Raw genomic sequence first — 17,050 nt, 5'->3', positions numbered from 1 at the left:
TGCTATAAACATCGGGGTGCACATGCCCCTTCGGATCCCTACATTTGTATCTTTGGGGTAAATACCCAGTAGTGCAATTGCTGGGTCATAGGGTAGCTCTATTTTCAACTTTTTGAAGAACCTCCATACTCTTTTCCAGAGTGGCTGCACCAGCTTGCATTCCCACCAACAGTGTAGGAGGGTTCCCCTTTCTCCTCATCCTCGCCAACATCTGTCGTTTCCTGACTTGTTAATTTTAGCCATTCTGATTGGTGTGAGGTGGTATCTCATTGTGGTTTTGATTTGGATTTCCCTGATGCTGAGCGATGTTGAGCACTTTTTCATGTGTCTGTTGGCCATTTGGATGTCTTCTTTCCAAAAATGTCTGTTCATGTTTTCTGCCCATTTCTTGATTGGATCATTTGTTCTTTGGGTGTTGAGTTTCTTAAGTTCTTTATAGACTTTGGATACTAGCCCTTTATCTGATATGTCATTTGCAAATATCTTCTCCCATTCTGTCGGTTGTCTTTTGGTTTTGTTGACTGTTTCCTTTGCTGTGCAAAAGCTTTTTATCTTGATGAAGCTGTGGGGTTTTTTTTAAAGATTTTATTTTTAAGTAATCTCTACACCCAACATGGAGCTTGAACTCACAACCCCAAGATCAAGAGTTACATGCTCTAACAACGGAGCCAGCAGGACATCCCACATGCACATTTGTTTTGTTTTGTTTTGTTTTGGGGGGGAAAGGGAGAGACAGAATCTTAAGCAGGCTCCATGCCCAGAGCAGAGCTCCATGGGGGGCTCGATCTCACAACCCTGAGATCATGACTTGAGCCAAAATCAAGAGTCAGAGGCTTCACTGACTGAGTCACCCAGGTGCCCCATGTACATTTGGATATGAAGTAGTCTTTTGGTCTGTAAGCTTTTGCTGTGATGAAATCAAAGGAACACTTCTTCGTAAGGCCCAGGCTGGTTTCTTTTGACCACTCTGTTAGGCCCACACGTGTTTTAAAAGGCAGTTGTGATGAGGCAGGTGCTTATGAGGGCCACAATCCAAACAGCTTAGCATCTGTGGTCTTATACAGACTGCTTTGTGAACTTAGCTCCCTGTCTGGCTTCTGGCTTTCCATCACACAGAGAATGCCTCTTTCAAATGTAGATGTCTGCTGGCATAATTAAGCAAGATAAATATAATAGAGAAATAAAAGCATTTAGAGTTATATTTATAGCCTCAATCTTTCTTCTTCTTCTTCTTTTTTTTAAGTAATCTCTACACCTAATGTGGGGCTCGAACTCACAACCCTGAGATCAAGAGTCGCATGCTCTAGTGACAGAGCCAGCCAGATGCCCCTCAATCCTTTTTCTGGGAGGTAAATACCTATATCAGATTCAAACTGTTGACTACTGCTATCTTCACAAAGACATCTGGATGCTGCTAGATTTAACCAGTGCATTCTGAGGTCCTAGGAGCTCTGCACAAGGCCACATCAGCAAGGATAAATAGCCCTGTCTGCAGATGTATGTTTAGATTCATGCAGGTGTTTACACAGAGAAATGGGAGAAAAGAATAGTTTTACTTTAGCCTGAGGATTCAAAATCTTTGTTCTTAATTTAGAAAAAAAAATCATACTTTTTTATGTCTGGCAAAGACTACAAACCCCTTCTCAAAATAGTGTTTTAATATTTCTTTTCTAGAAGGTAACCACTTTTATTATTTTTTATACCCAACTAAAATGCCAAATGCCATTCATGATACCATTATTCCTAAACCACGAAAACATATTTAAATTCATTATTATTTAATTTGTTTTTAACTTCTATTTTTTATTTATTTTTTTTTTAAAAAAGATTTTATTTATTTATTTGAGAGAGAGGGAGGAGAGAACGAGAGGGGGTAGGGTCAGAGGGAGAAGCAGACTCCCCACTGAGCAGGGAACCTGATGAAGGGCTCGATCCCGGGACTCCAGGATCATGACCTGAGCCAAAGGCAGATGCTCAACTGACTGAACCACCCAGGCGCCCCATTTTTGTTAAGTTTTAATTTTGAAATAATTATAGATTCACAGGACATAGGAAGTTGCAAAGATAGTATAGAGAAATCCTATATACCTTTCACCTGGTTTAGTAGAATACACCAGTGAAACCACCTGAGTCTGGGGAGTTTTGAAATTATGAACTAAATTTCCTTAATAGTTTTTGGGGTATTCAAATTACTTATTTTATATGGGTGAGTTGTGGAATTTCTACTTTTCAAGGAATTGGTCCATTTCATCTAAATTGTCAAATTTATGCATGTAGAATTGTTCACCGAATTTCCATATGCCTGCAGAGTCTGTAATGATATTGGTGTTCTGTGTCCTTTCCTTTATCAATCTTGCTAGAGGTTTGTCAATTTTATTGATCTTTTCAATGAACTGACTTTCTGTTTCATTGATTTTCTCTATTGTTTGCCTTGCATTTCATTGATTTCTGATCCTATCTTCACTATTTCCTTCCCTCTGCTTGCTTTCAATTTATTTTGCTCCTCTCTTTCCAGCTTCTTGATGAAGGAGCTCAGAATATTGATTTTTGACTTTCTAATGTAAGCATTTAGTGCTATTAATTTCCCTCTCATGTAGAATGGTGATTACTAGGGCTGAGGAGTGGGGGAAATGGGGAGAAGTTGATCAAAGGGTATAGACTTCCAGTTAGAAACTGATTAAGTTCTGGGGAGCTGATGCATAGTGTGGTGATTATAGTTAATAAAACTGTCTTAGGTACTTGAAAGTTGCTAAGGGGTAGATCTATATGTTGTCACACAAAAAAGAAATGCTAACAATGTGATGGTGATGGAGGTGTTAGCTAAAGCTATGGTGGTAATCATTTTGCAACATATAATTGTATCAAATCAACATGTTGTATATCTTAAACTTACATAATATTGTATGTCAATTATATCTCAGTAAAGCTGGGGAAAAAAATCTCCCTCTCAGGATTATCTTAGCTGCACTCCACAAACTTTGATATGCTGTATTTGCATTTTCATTCAGTCCAATATATTTTTAAATTTTTTTTTGAGACTTCCCCTTTGATTCAGGTTATTCAGCAGAATAATGTTTTTAAATGCATAAAACAAAATACATGGGGTTATAAAGGTAAAAATTATATTAAAATATAGTTATCAAAATTTTATAAAATTGCAACATAGTAATATGTGTACTTTTTTAACCAAAACATTAAAGTAACAAGAAATAGTGATCGGTCTAATATTGACTATTTTTGAAGAGTGATGAGCATAAATGATAATTCAAGACCTCTGCAACTATAATATAGAAATTTCTGTGATTCCTCTTGGTGACAAAGTTACAGGCATTACTAAAAGTACTGTGATTGTTGCCTATATTCATCATTTAAAAAAATGATAGTTTTCAGTTAGAAGCTAGTAGAAATAATAATATAGTATTTTGTTCAATGGACCTCTTGAATTCTATCCACACACACTTTGCGGGGTCCATGGGATTCATGTTAAAAATTCCCAGTTTCAGAGGGTTTCACTCTGGTAACCTGCTGATGTTTTTTCTAACTCCACCTTTCTTAGTTCAGCACTTCTGGTGAGATTACCTGTGGTCTATGAAGAACCTAACCAATGAAGAATGGAAAACATTCCAGTTGGGAGACAGCCAATTCTTCAGTTTCAACAAATAACGATCACTCTAAACAAACACATTAGCATTTTCAGTTACCTGGATCCTGCTGTTTCCCCAGTCTGCTACAATGATGTTTCCATTTGAATCCACTGCTACACCTGTTGGAGCGTTAAACTGCCCATTTCCTTCTCCATTTGAGCCAAACTTCAACATGAATTCTCCCTCCTGATTAAACACCTGTATGAGATATTTTTAAATGGTTTTATTTTAAATTGAAAACAATTGAGCCAACATTATGAGTTTTAAAAAATATGTATTGGAGCAGGATTTTATAACAACAAGACCTATGATTTAAGACATTCTAAAAAAAGAAAAAAAATCTACAAAGTAGACCCCCATATCACTTATGGTTCCCCAATCTGCTTATATAAATTTGATTTATTGTGTTAAATCACTTCTTATTTCTAGCTTATATCTGGTTATTGAATACTTATATGAAAAATACTTTCGTTATAAATTATAAAATATATACAAATATAGGGTAGGATGAGAAAGTGGAGCTGTAATTTTCAACAATATTATTCCTCCTGCCTTTAGATAAATAGCTAAATCTCAAGGACAGGCATCGTATTTCTAACAGGATGGATGATCAAAGTTGGATCAGGACCTAGGAGCTTTTTGTTACGCCACATGCTCAGAATTTATTACCATTTTGCAAAGTCAACATGGGAAAAAGCAGGCTAGACTTCACACTTACATCAGGGGAAAGTGTGCATGTGCACGTGCGTGCACGCGTGTGTGTGTGTGTAATGGCACAGGTGAGGAATAAGAGAAGGGCTTTTATATATTTTTTTCAAAATATATATTTAGTTAAAGTAGAGAGTTTATATGACCATAAGGCTTTGGTGGATGGCGCATACTGAGGGGAGGGGGGCTGACAGATGTGGTAAGCTAAACAGAACTCTTCAGTAAATTCTCTAATATCTGATACGGAAAAACAATGGGTTGTTGTGGTTAATTATTCTTATTAAGGGAGTGTTACTCTATATGTATCAAATACAGATTATTGATTTGGAGAGAATTAAATTTTTAATATGGGTTTAAATATAAGACTATAGTAAGCATGATTTTATCTTGACTCAGACAATACTTAATGGTTGTGAAATATCTCCAGGATATTATTTTAAGTTTCCATTATCATCTAGCCTACATGTGTAAAAATACTCATTAACAAATCAAAAAGTATTACACGCAAAGCACCATGAGAATAAGGGTTCCTACAATGTGGAACTGAGGGAGAGTTCACTCTACCCGAGTGCAGATCTAATTGGAAAATGATCTCAGGACCTTTTACAGATTCTCCTATTGCCAAGTCTGTGATCATGAAAGATGAAAATGACTCTTTCTTTTAGTTACGTACATTGGGGAAGCGAAGCGAGACACTTCCATCTCTAAAAGCTAAACTTCCTTTAAGATGAAGAAAAAGAATCATGATTGCTTCTTGAATTAATTACGTAACTTGCAAAGTAAGCAAGCAACCTCTTTGGTTCTTTGGAAAGGATGAGACAAGAACCAGCTTTGCTAAGATGTTATGGTTTAAAAATCTTTCCTGACTCCTTTTATCTCCTTTCACACAAAACATCCTTGTTTTAAAGACCAATGAGCGTGTGTGCTTGCTGGTGAAGACACAATCTATTATTCTCTGGTCTTTCCCTTATTAAGTCTGACCAATAATCTTTTTGTTTGTTTGCACTGATCTCTCTCAGTAAGTATGTTTTCCTTGGCATGATCCAAATGGCTCAAATGCTTCTGCTCTATTTTAGAATGACTGATAATGCCAAATTTAGTCTTACTTGTTTTGCAATGAAAAGAGAATGCATGCTGAAGGTAGCTAAGGAACTAGACCATTTGTTAGCCCTGACCTATAGGCACATTGACCAAAAGAGAAGCGACTGGAATCCAGAACCACTGCTAACTGCCAAGTGTTACATGGGAAACAAAAGCCCAACTATTCCATCAAAGCTATATGGCAACAGCTATCAAAGAGAAAAAACAAAATAGACTTGTTTTCTTATGTAAGAGGAAAACTGAATTTAGATTGCTAAAATAATCTACCTCTACTGTACTGAAATTTTTTGGAAGAGTTTTCAGAATCTTAGTAATTATAAATTTCCTCATAGTTTCTATTTTTCCCACCTAAAACATCATTTAATGGCTTATAAATTATTCAGATGAAAACATTTTAAGAGGCAGATACATGAGCCAAAATCGTTTTTACAGCTTTGATTTTTATAACAAGTTTTCACAGCAAGTTTTTTGTAACTTTGATAATCCTTTCCTGATTTCAAAATTCCTCTCACCTCAAATACCACCTCCACTTGGAAGTTTTCCCTAATAGTCACAGAAATCTGCTCTTTGTTTTCTTCTGGATACTTATAGAACTTTATATGTACCTATTTTAAAAAAATAGTTTATTGCTATCTGCCTTGCATTTTGATTACTTACATAGGTTTTATTTCCTTCTACATTGTCAGCCAGGGCTGGTAAATAGGAGTCCTCCCACATACCAATGCCAGTTGATTCATAGAGGTTGCCTGGAGCACTGGGACGGGAAGGCTCTGAGGCCACAGTTGGGCTTAGTAGAAAAGAGCAACTTGATTAATAGGACTGTCTCCCGGTGGGGGTGGGCTGCCATCTATGCCAGGGGTTTGCCGGCCTTTGCTGATCTACCCGGGTTATCTTCTGGTTAAATATCCTCGAATTAAATGATTCCTCTATAAAGGGAGTGAAGGCTAGAAGTGTGATAACAGCCTGTTATTCCTCTCTAGTTACTCTCCTCACACAAGACTGTTACAACCCCCAGGGAGGACAGTCTAGAACCCAGTCCCTCCTGCCTCATTGATGTTTCCCTCCTCCCCGCCACTACTCTCCCCACAGTCCTCTTCCTTTTACCAGGACAGGTCCTGTGGAGGGAGAGACACTGAGGGTGGTAGGGGGAGTGGGGACAGAGCTCTATCACTATGGCAGCAACTCGGGAAGCAGCCTGAGAAGTAAGCAATGGTGGGCGTCCTTCTCCTCCTCCTGCCCCATCACCACAGCCCACACGGCTCTAGTCTTTGCACAGGGACTAGGTACCCATGGAAAAAAGCTCAAAATCTTTCCAGTTACCCAGATTAAAGATGCCTTCGGGGGGCAAACTGGGGAAATGAAGCAGTGAAGGACTCTACAGAGAGAGTACCTTTAGTTGTTGAAATCCTATCCCTACGGAGCTATTCCAGTTATCAACCAGAACAAACTATTTTTCACTTTGGTTGCCCAGTGGTTGTCTCTAAGTGCAAACTTCAGTCACTGGTGTATACCACCTATGCTGTTTCCTTCTTATCCTTCCTTTAAAAATGCCTCACTTTAGGGGCGCCTGGGTGGCTCAGTCGTTAAGCATCTGCCTTCAGCTCACGTCATGATCCCAGAGTCCTGGGATCAAGTCCCGCATTGGACTCCCTGCTCAATGGGAAGCCTGCTTTTCCCTCTGCTCCTCCCCCCTGCTTGTGCTCTCTCTCGTTCTCCCTGACAAATAAAAGCAATAAATAAAATCTAAAAAAAAAAAAAAAAAGTCTCACTTTAAAAAATTTAATTTACTTACAAGGAAAACTTTGTATCACTTCTCTAAGTACAAACCAGTACCACTTGATGTAAACAGAAGGTAACCCTAAAAATAAACATATAACTCCCAAAACAAAAATGTCTGCCAGTGCAGGGCCCGTGGCCACCTGGCATGCACCACACCTTGAGAATCGTGGTCTAGAATGTTACAAAACATTTCCTCATTTCAGTAAAATGAGAAATTTGTTTTGATTCATTTTTATATATCCTGGTTGGCTCACAATAAAAGTCAAATCTTTCTCCCCCCCCCACCCACAACTAGTAAGAAAGATGTACCGCACTGTTCCGGGGAGGGGAATAGGCATTGTATTCCAGGGAACACGCAGTGTGTGAGGACATTCTAAGAAGTATGAAACAGCTGTAGGAATGTATACTAGGGCTATCCCCCCCACAAAATCTGTGGTTGTAGCAGAGTTCTAATATCTAATTTTGTTTGAAATTTTGTTTGATGATGCAGATAATTGAAAAAGTGATCTTGTTTTAATTTATTGAATAGCCACAATTATGAAGCTTCAGAAAGTTCTGCCTAAGTTCAAGCGACTGCTTTTTCAAATTTCATTTTTAAGTCATCTCCATTTACGCCCGTTTCAAATTAAGAAACTCATCAACCATCCTATTCTGTTCAATTTTCTGACTCTTCAAAGTCTGTGTGTCCAAATTCAAACCTGCATCTCAGGGGGCAGCAAAGTCTACTCTTTGAGGTTAATTCCTTTAGTTCCTGTGCATATATGTCAGTATTATATTATTTTCTCTCAGACTGATTTCCCAATAAAAGCAGTTAAAAGATAACAATAATTGATGTGTTGATAGTACCTTGACAGAATGATTATGGAAATCCGTAACAATAATCTCATTATTGCTATTTACAGCTGCAAAATGGGGACCTGCAATAAAGGTGAAAAAAACATGTGACGACTGGTCCAATAAAAATGATTACAGCAACACGGCAGTGACAAAATTTGACCTATTTGATATTTAAGAAAGAACAAAGAATGACAGGCTCTGTTCTTGAAAGATCATTCAGCCAGAACTCTGGCTCGAGATCACCTGGGTGCTCTATCCTTCTACTCTTGGGACTGTCTATCTGGCTTCCTTTAGAGCAAGCTGAGAGGGCCAGCAGCCCTGATGAAGTGGAACGAGCCGTAAGCATCCGAATTCATTCTCCACGCCACCGTCTGAAAGTCACACCTGCCAGCTGCCCTGAGGACACCTTAATCCTTTCAGGACCCTCACGTCCCCCTGAGGAAAGATGTGGTGATTCTCAGTCCTAGGAAAAAGACTCCAATATGTAATATTTTTTAAAAAGTAGAGCAGAAACCCATCCTCGGTAATTTGGGGTGACGTTCAGAAGCTGACAGCACCACAGACAAGGCACAAAAGAAGACGATGCAAATTGTTGGCAAATGCCAGGAGCATCCTTTCAAAAAGAAAATGTAATAAACGGCTTTCAGCCTCTTCTTGCAGATGTGAAAAACTAAGAAGCTTGTGCTTGCAAAGGGCGTACACCAAAAAGAGAGGTAACAGAACTGCCCTTCCTGAATATTCTAAAGTCCTGCTCTCTTATCATCACCTAGGAAGGTGAAAGAAAATTCCCATTCAGAAGCTCTTTAGACAAAGCTACAGCTAGGGAGAACTAGGAGGTACGCCACTGTTCCTCAACCATTTTTAATTTTAAAAATATTTTATCTTAAAATTTATGTTTTACTTAACATTAATATTCAAAGATTAGACTTCTGAGTTGTACACTGCTGTCGACGAAAACCACGCATGGATTGCAGTTCGACTTACTGCGGGTGGAGTCACTGAGAAGCATCCCACCATGCTTTCGCTTAGATTTCATCCCCAGTATCTTTCCCAAAGCCAGCAAACACACTGGGGATTGAGGCATCTTCCACATGCTCCAACATCATGCAAACGTGAGCAGAAGAAGCATAAAAAAGGGGGTTTACATATTACCATCAAGTGTACCTGCAAACTGCCTGTCCCCATTTCCTCGGCTACCAAACCTGGTGACTATCTTCCCGTTTGGCTGGAAGATAAACACGCAGCACGCTTTGTTGTCCACCACAATGATGTGCCCGTTGCGGTCCACCGAGACTCCTTTGGGCCCCATCAACTTTCCTGATCCAATTTTTGTCTGTTAGAAACAAGTACAGAGAATGAGGCTTAAAACACTACAGAACATGAAGACAAGACACTTGTTTTGGTACACATGTACCTGAATGTTCAAATAGGGGTGCACAACTACTCACAGGTCACCACAATCTTTGGTTTTTGTCACATCCGTTAACTGCTACTAAGAGTTATGTGAAATCCTTACTTTTATTTAAGAGGATCACCACCAAAAATGTCCTTGAATCCCCTTAAGTGAGGTCACAGTTCCCTTGTAAAGATGCAATGTGATCTAGCAAAAGATCACAGGATCAGGAGGAGGGAGAGTTCTACACCTGTCGCTTGCTTTAGACACACCTAGAATAGCACAAATGCATTTGATTTCCTCAAGCTTCGGATTCCTTGTATATTACAAAATGTAAAAAAGAGAAAAGACGTCAGTAACTTCCAATGGCATTTTTGGAAATACATACTAAGTAAAACAATGTCAATAAAGTGTTTAGTGTAGAATATAGCCCATATTAAGCAGTCGTTAAAGGGAAGCGATCATTGTCATTATTGTGGATCATAATTAATAGCAAAATCGCCAAGCATCTGCCATTGGACTTCACCAGTGTTAAGTTCCATGAAGGCAGGAATCATGTCTGTTTTATCCACTATTGTGTACTCAGAGCCTAGCGTACTTCTTGGTGCCCAACAGGTACTCAACAAATATTTGCTGAATATACTGATTTGAAAAGTCTAGCATTATTTAGGGTAATCATGATGATTGAATAGTTCCAGGTTTCAGTATTTTAAGATGGGAGAAAAGCATTCGATTTCTATCAAATGCATACCATATCTTATTCATTTTTCTGAGTGGACTATATAAATGCCTGCTTGCTAGGAGATGCATGTCATGTATCTTTACTTTTATAGCTCCATTATAAAGAAGTACTTTACTCATTCACCCATTTATTTACTAATGCTACAAACACTAGTGGAGCACCAAATCTGTGGCTGATGATTCTAGGCACTGAGTAGACAAAGACAAGTAAGACCAGCTCCTACCCTGGAGGATGTCTCGGTCACATTACAGAGACAAATACAGTCCCTGGGTCCTTTTTAAAGTGCCTGGTACTGAGTGTTTGATTTGGTAGATTTGGGAGAATTCAAATAGGCGATGTCAGGAGCCAAAGAGAACAAAAACTTAATGCGACGGGTCACTATAGACAAGGAAGGAGAAGGAGCCCCCAGGGTGAGGGAGCTGCCAGGCAGAGTGCCTGGTTAAGTGAGGGAGGAGGCAAGAGCCCCCGCTCTCCCAGGCACCGAGGCCTAGAGGGTGGAGTAGCTCTCTATGTGTTTTTATAAATGCCTTCTCAAATCTATTATTAAACAAAGCAAGGTACTGAACAGTGGGTATAGTCTGAGCCCACCTGAATTAAATGTGTTTATATCTGTATACATATCCCTGGAAGAGAAAGTAAGAAGCCAGTGATATTACTGGTGGCAGGAAAAACTCTTTTCATTTTATGCTCATCTGTGGAGTTATTTAAAAAACCTGTTTGGATGTATTACTTTTTAAATTAAAAATTTTAATCCCCCAAAATTTACGTTTCCATAGGTTCTGTTTTAGTCCTCTTATTTTCTCTCTATATTAGCGCTGCCTGATAGAAATATAACATGAGCCATGTATGTAATTAAGATTTTTCTAGTAACCAACATCGAAAAAACAAAGAAAAAAAAGGAAAATTATGTTAATCATATATTGTATTTGACCTAACATATCTAAAAGTTATCATTTCAGCATGTAATTAATATTAAAATTATTGATGAAATATTTTACATTTTTTACTAAGTCTTTAAAATCCAGTGTGTATTTCACATGCATAGCACATCTCAATTCAGACCAGTCCCATTTCAAGAACTCAGTATCCACTGTGACTAGTGGCCACCAAATTGGACAGTGCAATTCTCTACACTTCTTCTAAGATCTCATCTATGCAATAACATCAACTTTCACCTCTGTGTGTAAGAGTCTCAAATCTATATCTTTAGTCCTGGCCAATTTTGTAAGTTATTACCTTAAACTCAACCAGTGTTAAACCAAATTCATCTCTTCATTTCCACCATTTAAAAAAGAAAAAGAAAAAGAAAACCCAAAATAGCACCTCCCAATTTCCTAGTTCCTTTTATGATACTACAATTCATTCAAACCCAGGATCAAAATTTCAGAGCAAAATTGACTCTTTTGCCAGTTGGAACCTCAGTTTTCTCATCTGTAAAATGGCAGCTATTGTATTTACCTCCCGGGTCATGCAGATTCTGAAGGATAGCATACCAAGCACTGCAAATGGCCACAATCTCCTTCTCTCCATCCATTCAGTTGCTGTCATACCTGCCCCTCAGGAGTATCTTTCCTAACAGAGACATGCAGGTGTGTGCAGAAAGAGTTTGGAGAGAGGGATAGGGACTTTTTCATAGTGGGGGTTCAGACCCTGTGTGATCTTTTATCCTTGTAATTTTATAGATGATATTCAGATTTGATGTCTTTAGTACAAAGAGACACATTTACTTAGGAAGGAAACAAGGGGATTCTTGCAAGGGAATCTGTTGTATAAATTTGATTCTGACTTTGTAATCTAGCCCAGAGGTCAAAGAGGCTATAGCGTAATGACTTATAAAGAAACTGTATACTTTCTTTCATGTTATAATGGAAGATATGTCAGTAGAGATCAAAAAGAAGAGAGGACACTCTGATTATTACAGCAAAAATACTACTACTACCTAACATTATGAACACTAGTTGTACTGTAGAATGACTCAGCCATATAATATAAAGCAGATGATAATTATGTAGAACAAGAACAGAAAATAAAAGATTGTTGCCATTCCATCTTGTAGTAAGAGCTAGAGCAGGTCTTAAAAAAAAAAAACCAAAACAGAAAACCTTAAATGTTGAGCACAAACCTCTTTTCCTTCCACTTCCCTTCATCACTCCCAGTGTAGCTGCACTAGATTTTACCACGTGAAATCAAGAGTTACTGCATTTGGCCTGACAATGTGTCCCTCGTCTTAAACAGAATAGTGAGCAGAGATATTTTAGACCCTGGCTTTGGAACACTTAAATAAAAGTATTTAACTCAACAAGTAGATCCTTAAATTGAAGAAGGAAGGGATGAGATATTTTAGAATATGGTGGCCTGGGGCCTCTGTATCTGTTCTGGGGTCACAAAAGGTTCCTAGATAGGCTGGAAGATATAAGTCAACAGAAAAGATGTCAAGGAAAAAATCAGAAGCAGAGAGGAATGAAAATAAGGGCTAAGAATTTGGTGAGTAAAAGAAAGAAAAGGGAATAAGCTGTTATATCTCTAGAATTAACTAGGAACAAATACAAAGAATCCACCTTTGTGTTAAAGGTTTGTCTTTCTGAGCACATGTTTAATTTTACTGAATCCCACTGAAAAGAAAATAAGTATCTCTCAGTAAATGGTCATGCATATGGTCAGTTGGATGAGCTCCCATTACAATATTAAAACATTTTTACTTGCTATCCTTTTACCTCCTGCTCAATGCCTATTGAGAACAAAAGGGTATGCTGAAACTATACCATATCCATCACCCCAGTCCTCTAGAGGGCATGAGTGTCCTTGTTTATTCCAATTATTACCAATAGTATTCCAACCATGAGGATCTGCATCTTCCAGGAAGAGTGTCTATTACATACAGAATATTGAACCACTGAATGAAAAATGCATAATTCAGGAAGCCCTTCTCTCCTAGATATAAAACTCCAGTTTCAAAATGTTTTAATACATTAGACATAAAATATTTCAGTATATTAGATATAAAAAAGAACTCCTGCTTTTATACTTATTTTAGCATTCGTTTATAAAGTTAGAGACAGGTCATGTTTTAGCTAGAGTATGTAACAAGAGGAAATGGGTTATCTCCTAATTAGATGGATATTTTCAAGAGGTCACTGAAAAGTTTTCCTTCTGTTCATGTTAAAGTTGTATTTGGGTATGTCTTACTACAAATACAATTACGAAAACACAAAAGAAGGGGAGGAAGCTAGAAATCTAGAAAGGCAAGAGACCTTTCTGTGTACATGGCCATCATATGGAGTCATCAAATTTCTAGTGGAACAAAAAAACTCAAGGGCAACTGAAGAGTTGTGTGTAATATGGTAGAATTTAAAACAGCTTTTTATTCTCCTAGATTGAAAAGATGCTGCCCCACACAAAACAGAGGCTCTCATCTGAGGGTTAATAATTATGGAAGTAACTTGTTTTAATAAAAATGAGGGAGCGACTATAGTGATCCAAATACTTTAAAAAGTAAAATATAAATTCCTCCAATAAGAGACTACTGAGTGAACTTTGTGTAATCTTCCAAAAAAATTATGAAGAGCCTCATCTCTGAACATTTGGAAAAGGAAGTTCAGACCGGGTGCTGGCGTGTTATGAAGTCCAAATCACAGGTGATCAAACAGACTTCATTTTTTGGACAGGGTTACTGGAAGCAGTGGAAAAGAACATTTCTGAGATGCCTATTTCATACAAGGCACATATAAAATCCAGAAATAAATCTCCTGTAATCCTTACCCAAATCCTATAAAATAGATTTTTTTAAATCCAAATTTGACATAGGAGACTACCGAGGCTCAAGGAACTTATAACAGTAGTTAGTAAGTTGCGGACTTGGGATTCCCAAGGATTGATCTGTCTGAGTAGAGGTTCATGTTGTCACCTGAAAGAGAAGCCTCGAGCAGGCTGGACAGAAGGCACAGTGCTTACGGCCTTCAAAAACACCTTTGACAAAGTGTCTCATAATCTTCTTGTGAACAAATGCAGAAAACGGGCTGCACGATAATATTCTTTGATGACACCTTAGAAGAGAGATTTCTGGTAACACCAGAGGGCTCTCTACTCTTCAGCAACTTGCTGAAGAAACAGAGGATGCTGGGGACAACAGCAAATATGTCAAATGATGGGATCCCCCAAAGGGCAACTCAACTCACCTTTTCTCTGTGCTGCCAGTGCCATTTTCTTGTCCTCCCAATTCCTATTTACACATTTTAACACTAGGTTTTTAGATTGCACGGAACAATGTATGACTGATTCGAGGCTGACACAAACTGTTTTGTGTCATTCTGGTGTCATTTTTCCTCAAGGGGCTTGTGTGTTTTTCAAAGATAGAAACCATGTCTTACAATTCTGTTTCTCCCATATCATCATCTATCACAGGGCCTGAGAAAGTAGAAGGCACTTCGTGCATGACAATCGTAGGTTAATTTGGGAGGTATCAGTTGCCTCTTCAATACCCTTTTCTAACGGTTGTTCTTCATTGAATTTAGATAAATCTGATAATATGTAAAAAGAAAGCGATGGAGCAACCTAATTGCTTTATAAAATGAAGCCGTTATTTCCTATATATAAGACCTATGACAATATCACTGTTCCTCTCCATAAAAGTTAGATGTAACAATGTCAACATGTCTTTGTATATGAAAACTTGTCGAAGTTCATCTTATATTTCCTATTTCTTCTCTCTACTGTTTAGCAGCCAATTGGTAGCTTAATCTTACCTTAAATTTGCCATCAGAAGAGAAAATGCTAACCCATTTATTATCATAGTCTGCAATGATTATGTCCCCACTGGGATGCACAGCTACTCCAGTGGGCCGCTGCAGCTGCCCGGGAGAGCGCCCTCGTATGCCAAACCGACTTTTGAACTGGCCATCATTGGAAAATATCTGCAAAACAAATGACATTCCTTGGAATGTGAACCAGCACAGAAATTAGGAAGAAACAGTCAAGAACATGCGTCATATGTACTACAGGTCAGAACATGCAAACCCCATTTGAAGAAAAGCCTATACACATTGTAAGCTTCCCTTTCTGTCCTTGTACCGTGGATCTTAAGTAGGAAAATATGCATAGAAAGGTATATAATTAGGGGCCATACCTGTACACATTGGTTGTTGCTATCTGCAATTAGTATCTTTCCACTTGTAGACGCAGCGACCCCTTGAAGATTTGTAAATTCTCCTTTATTTCTTCCTTTGGTACCTGGAAACAAATTATAAAACCACAGAAATTAAGCAATAGAGAATTAGATCTCTCAGTTTCTTCAAGAGAATGTCAGGCTTCCACAGGTAACCTGAGAATGTTTTTTTAAATTATACTTAAAAAAACAGAACATTTCCCACCATGACCTAATCCATAGGCTCCTAAACTTCTCTTCCAGACCAATGAAGTTTTTGTAAAAATCACTTTTTTTGGCAAATGCAATCTTGTCTTAAGCTGAACTGCATATTATTTTAATATTATGTTAATAATCATATTAAAATATATTTAGATTTCACAAAGAAACAATAAAAACCCTAATACTACACTCGAGGATATACAACCGGAGAGGGCCTTATTTTAGTTTTGCTGAAATCCCACCCTCTCCCTCAGCAGCTCTTAGAAGAAACCTGACTTGAAGAAGCTTCTAAGAAGAAGCTTTCAGTACATTTAACAAACCACAGGGCCTCAGATGTTATAAAGCTAGCAGGCTGATTTTCATGTACTGATTTACTCATGCATTATTTTCAAAGACTCACTATCTCATACATGGTATATTCTTCTTGAAAACATAGAAGATATCCTGACAGAGCACCTTCTGGATTAGATAAATACAAAAGGCAAACGAAAATTAATTAATCCAATAATATCCTCATCCATACTAGGCTTTTTAATGAGAGATGAGGCAGGAGGAAAAAAAAAAAAAGCCAAGGTGTCTACGGGTTCGCAGAGGTCTCCTTTGTTTCAGAACAAGTGTTTGTAACTTATTTCAATAGGACCATGTAAATATTAAGGGATGGAAACAGACTGAACTTTGCTCAGAAATGACCAGGAAGGAGGTTTAAATTTTCACAATTAGAGAGAGAAAGCTATGTCTCAGTTTTTTTGGCACTTTTATCATTTCATTTCATCCTCTCCTTTCATTTTTTTATCCTTACTCCAAAGGGCAAGCTGATCTTTTGGTTTTAGACGTGAATGCGGTGCTGTAGGCGCCCCAGACGATGGCACACTGATGGTGGCCGCTGTCAGACACGGGCTTACGCACTGCTCACAAAAGGGCAGAGTCTGGGCGCCTGGGTGGCTCAGTTGGTTAAGCGACTGCCTTCGGCTCAGGTCATGATCCCGGAGTCCCGGGATCGAGTCCCACATCGGGCTCCCTACTCAGCGGGGAGTCTGCTTCTCCCTCTGACCCTCTCTCCTCTCATGCTCTCTCTCACTCTCTCTCACTCTCTCTCAAATAAAAAAAAAAAAGGTCAGACCCTTCTGAAACTGATTTGTGGGTTTAGGAAGTGAAACTGGCAATGGAGTTTAACTTGGAATAAACTTGACAGCAGAACTACCGGGCAGAAACATCTTACTTGGATCACCTGGTTCTCACCATGCAACCGAACCCAAGTTCATCTGCCTAATGCAGAGCTAAGACAGTCACTTCGAGACATGGAGTATGCTGCAAGGAAAGGGCTTATTCTAGAGGCAGCCCCAGGAGGGGACAGGGAGGACAAGCGTCAAATCTGCCTCCCCGAAGGAGGAGAGGCAAGGAAATTTAAAGGCAAACAAACAAGGTCTGGGTAAAAAGTTGCAGCTTTGCAAGTCTGCAGCTTGGATTAGTCCCGTTAACCCTTT

The 17,050-nt window shown here is 38.5% G+C and overlaps 1 protein-coding gene across 10 annotated transcripts in view; it reads right to left on the bottom strand.

The window, feature by feature from the left end:
* The window catches only part of TRIM2 (tripartite motif containing 2), a 172,896-nt gene that overhangs the window by 5,718 nt on the left and 150,128 nt on the right, over window positions 1–17,050 (bottom strand). For 9 of the 10 annotated variants that reach the window (XM_032413028.1, XM_032413024.1, XM_032413025.1 and 6 more), the window contains 5 exons: window positions 15,327–15,430; window positions 14,947–15,114; window positions 9,222–9,402; window positions 8,079–8,149; window positions 3,702–3,842 (listed from right to left, as the gene is read on the bottom strand). In XM_032413028.1, coding sequence (XP_032268919.1) covers window positions 3,702–3,842; window positions 8,079–8,149; window positions 9,222–9,402; window positions 14,947–15,114; window positions 15,327–15,430 — 665 coding nt within the window. The remainder of the gene's footprint in view (window positions 1–3,701; window positions 3,843–8,078; window positions 8,150–9,221; window positions 9,403–14,946; window positions 15,115–15,326; window positions 15,431–17,050) is intronic. The other variant, XM_032413023.1, reaches the window with a different exon arrangement.

Source organism: Phoca vitulina, unplaced genomic scaffold (genome assembly GCF_004348235.1).
Source record: "Phoca vitulina isolate PV1807 unplaced genomic scaffold, GSC_HSeal_1.0 scaffold14, whole genome shotgun sequence".
NCBI lineage: Eukaryota > Metazoa > Chordata > Mammalia > Carnivora > Phocidae > Phoca > Phoca vitulina.
Note: the sequence above shows the minus strand (reverse complement) of the source record. Positions and strands in the feature narration are given on the sequence as shown.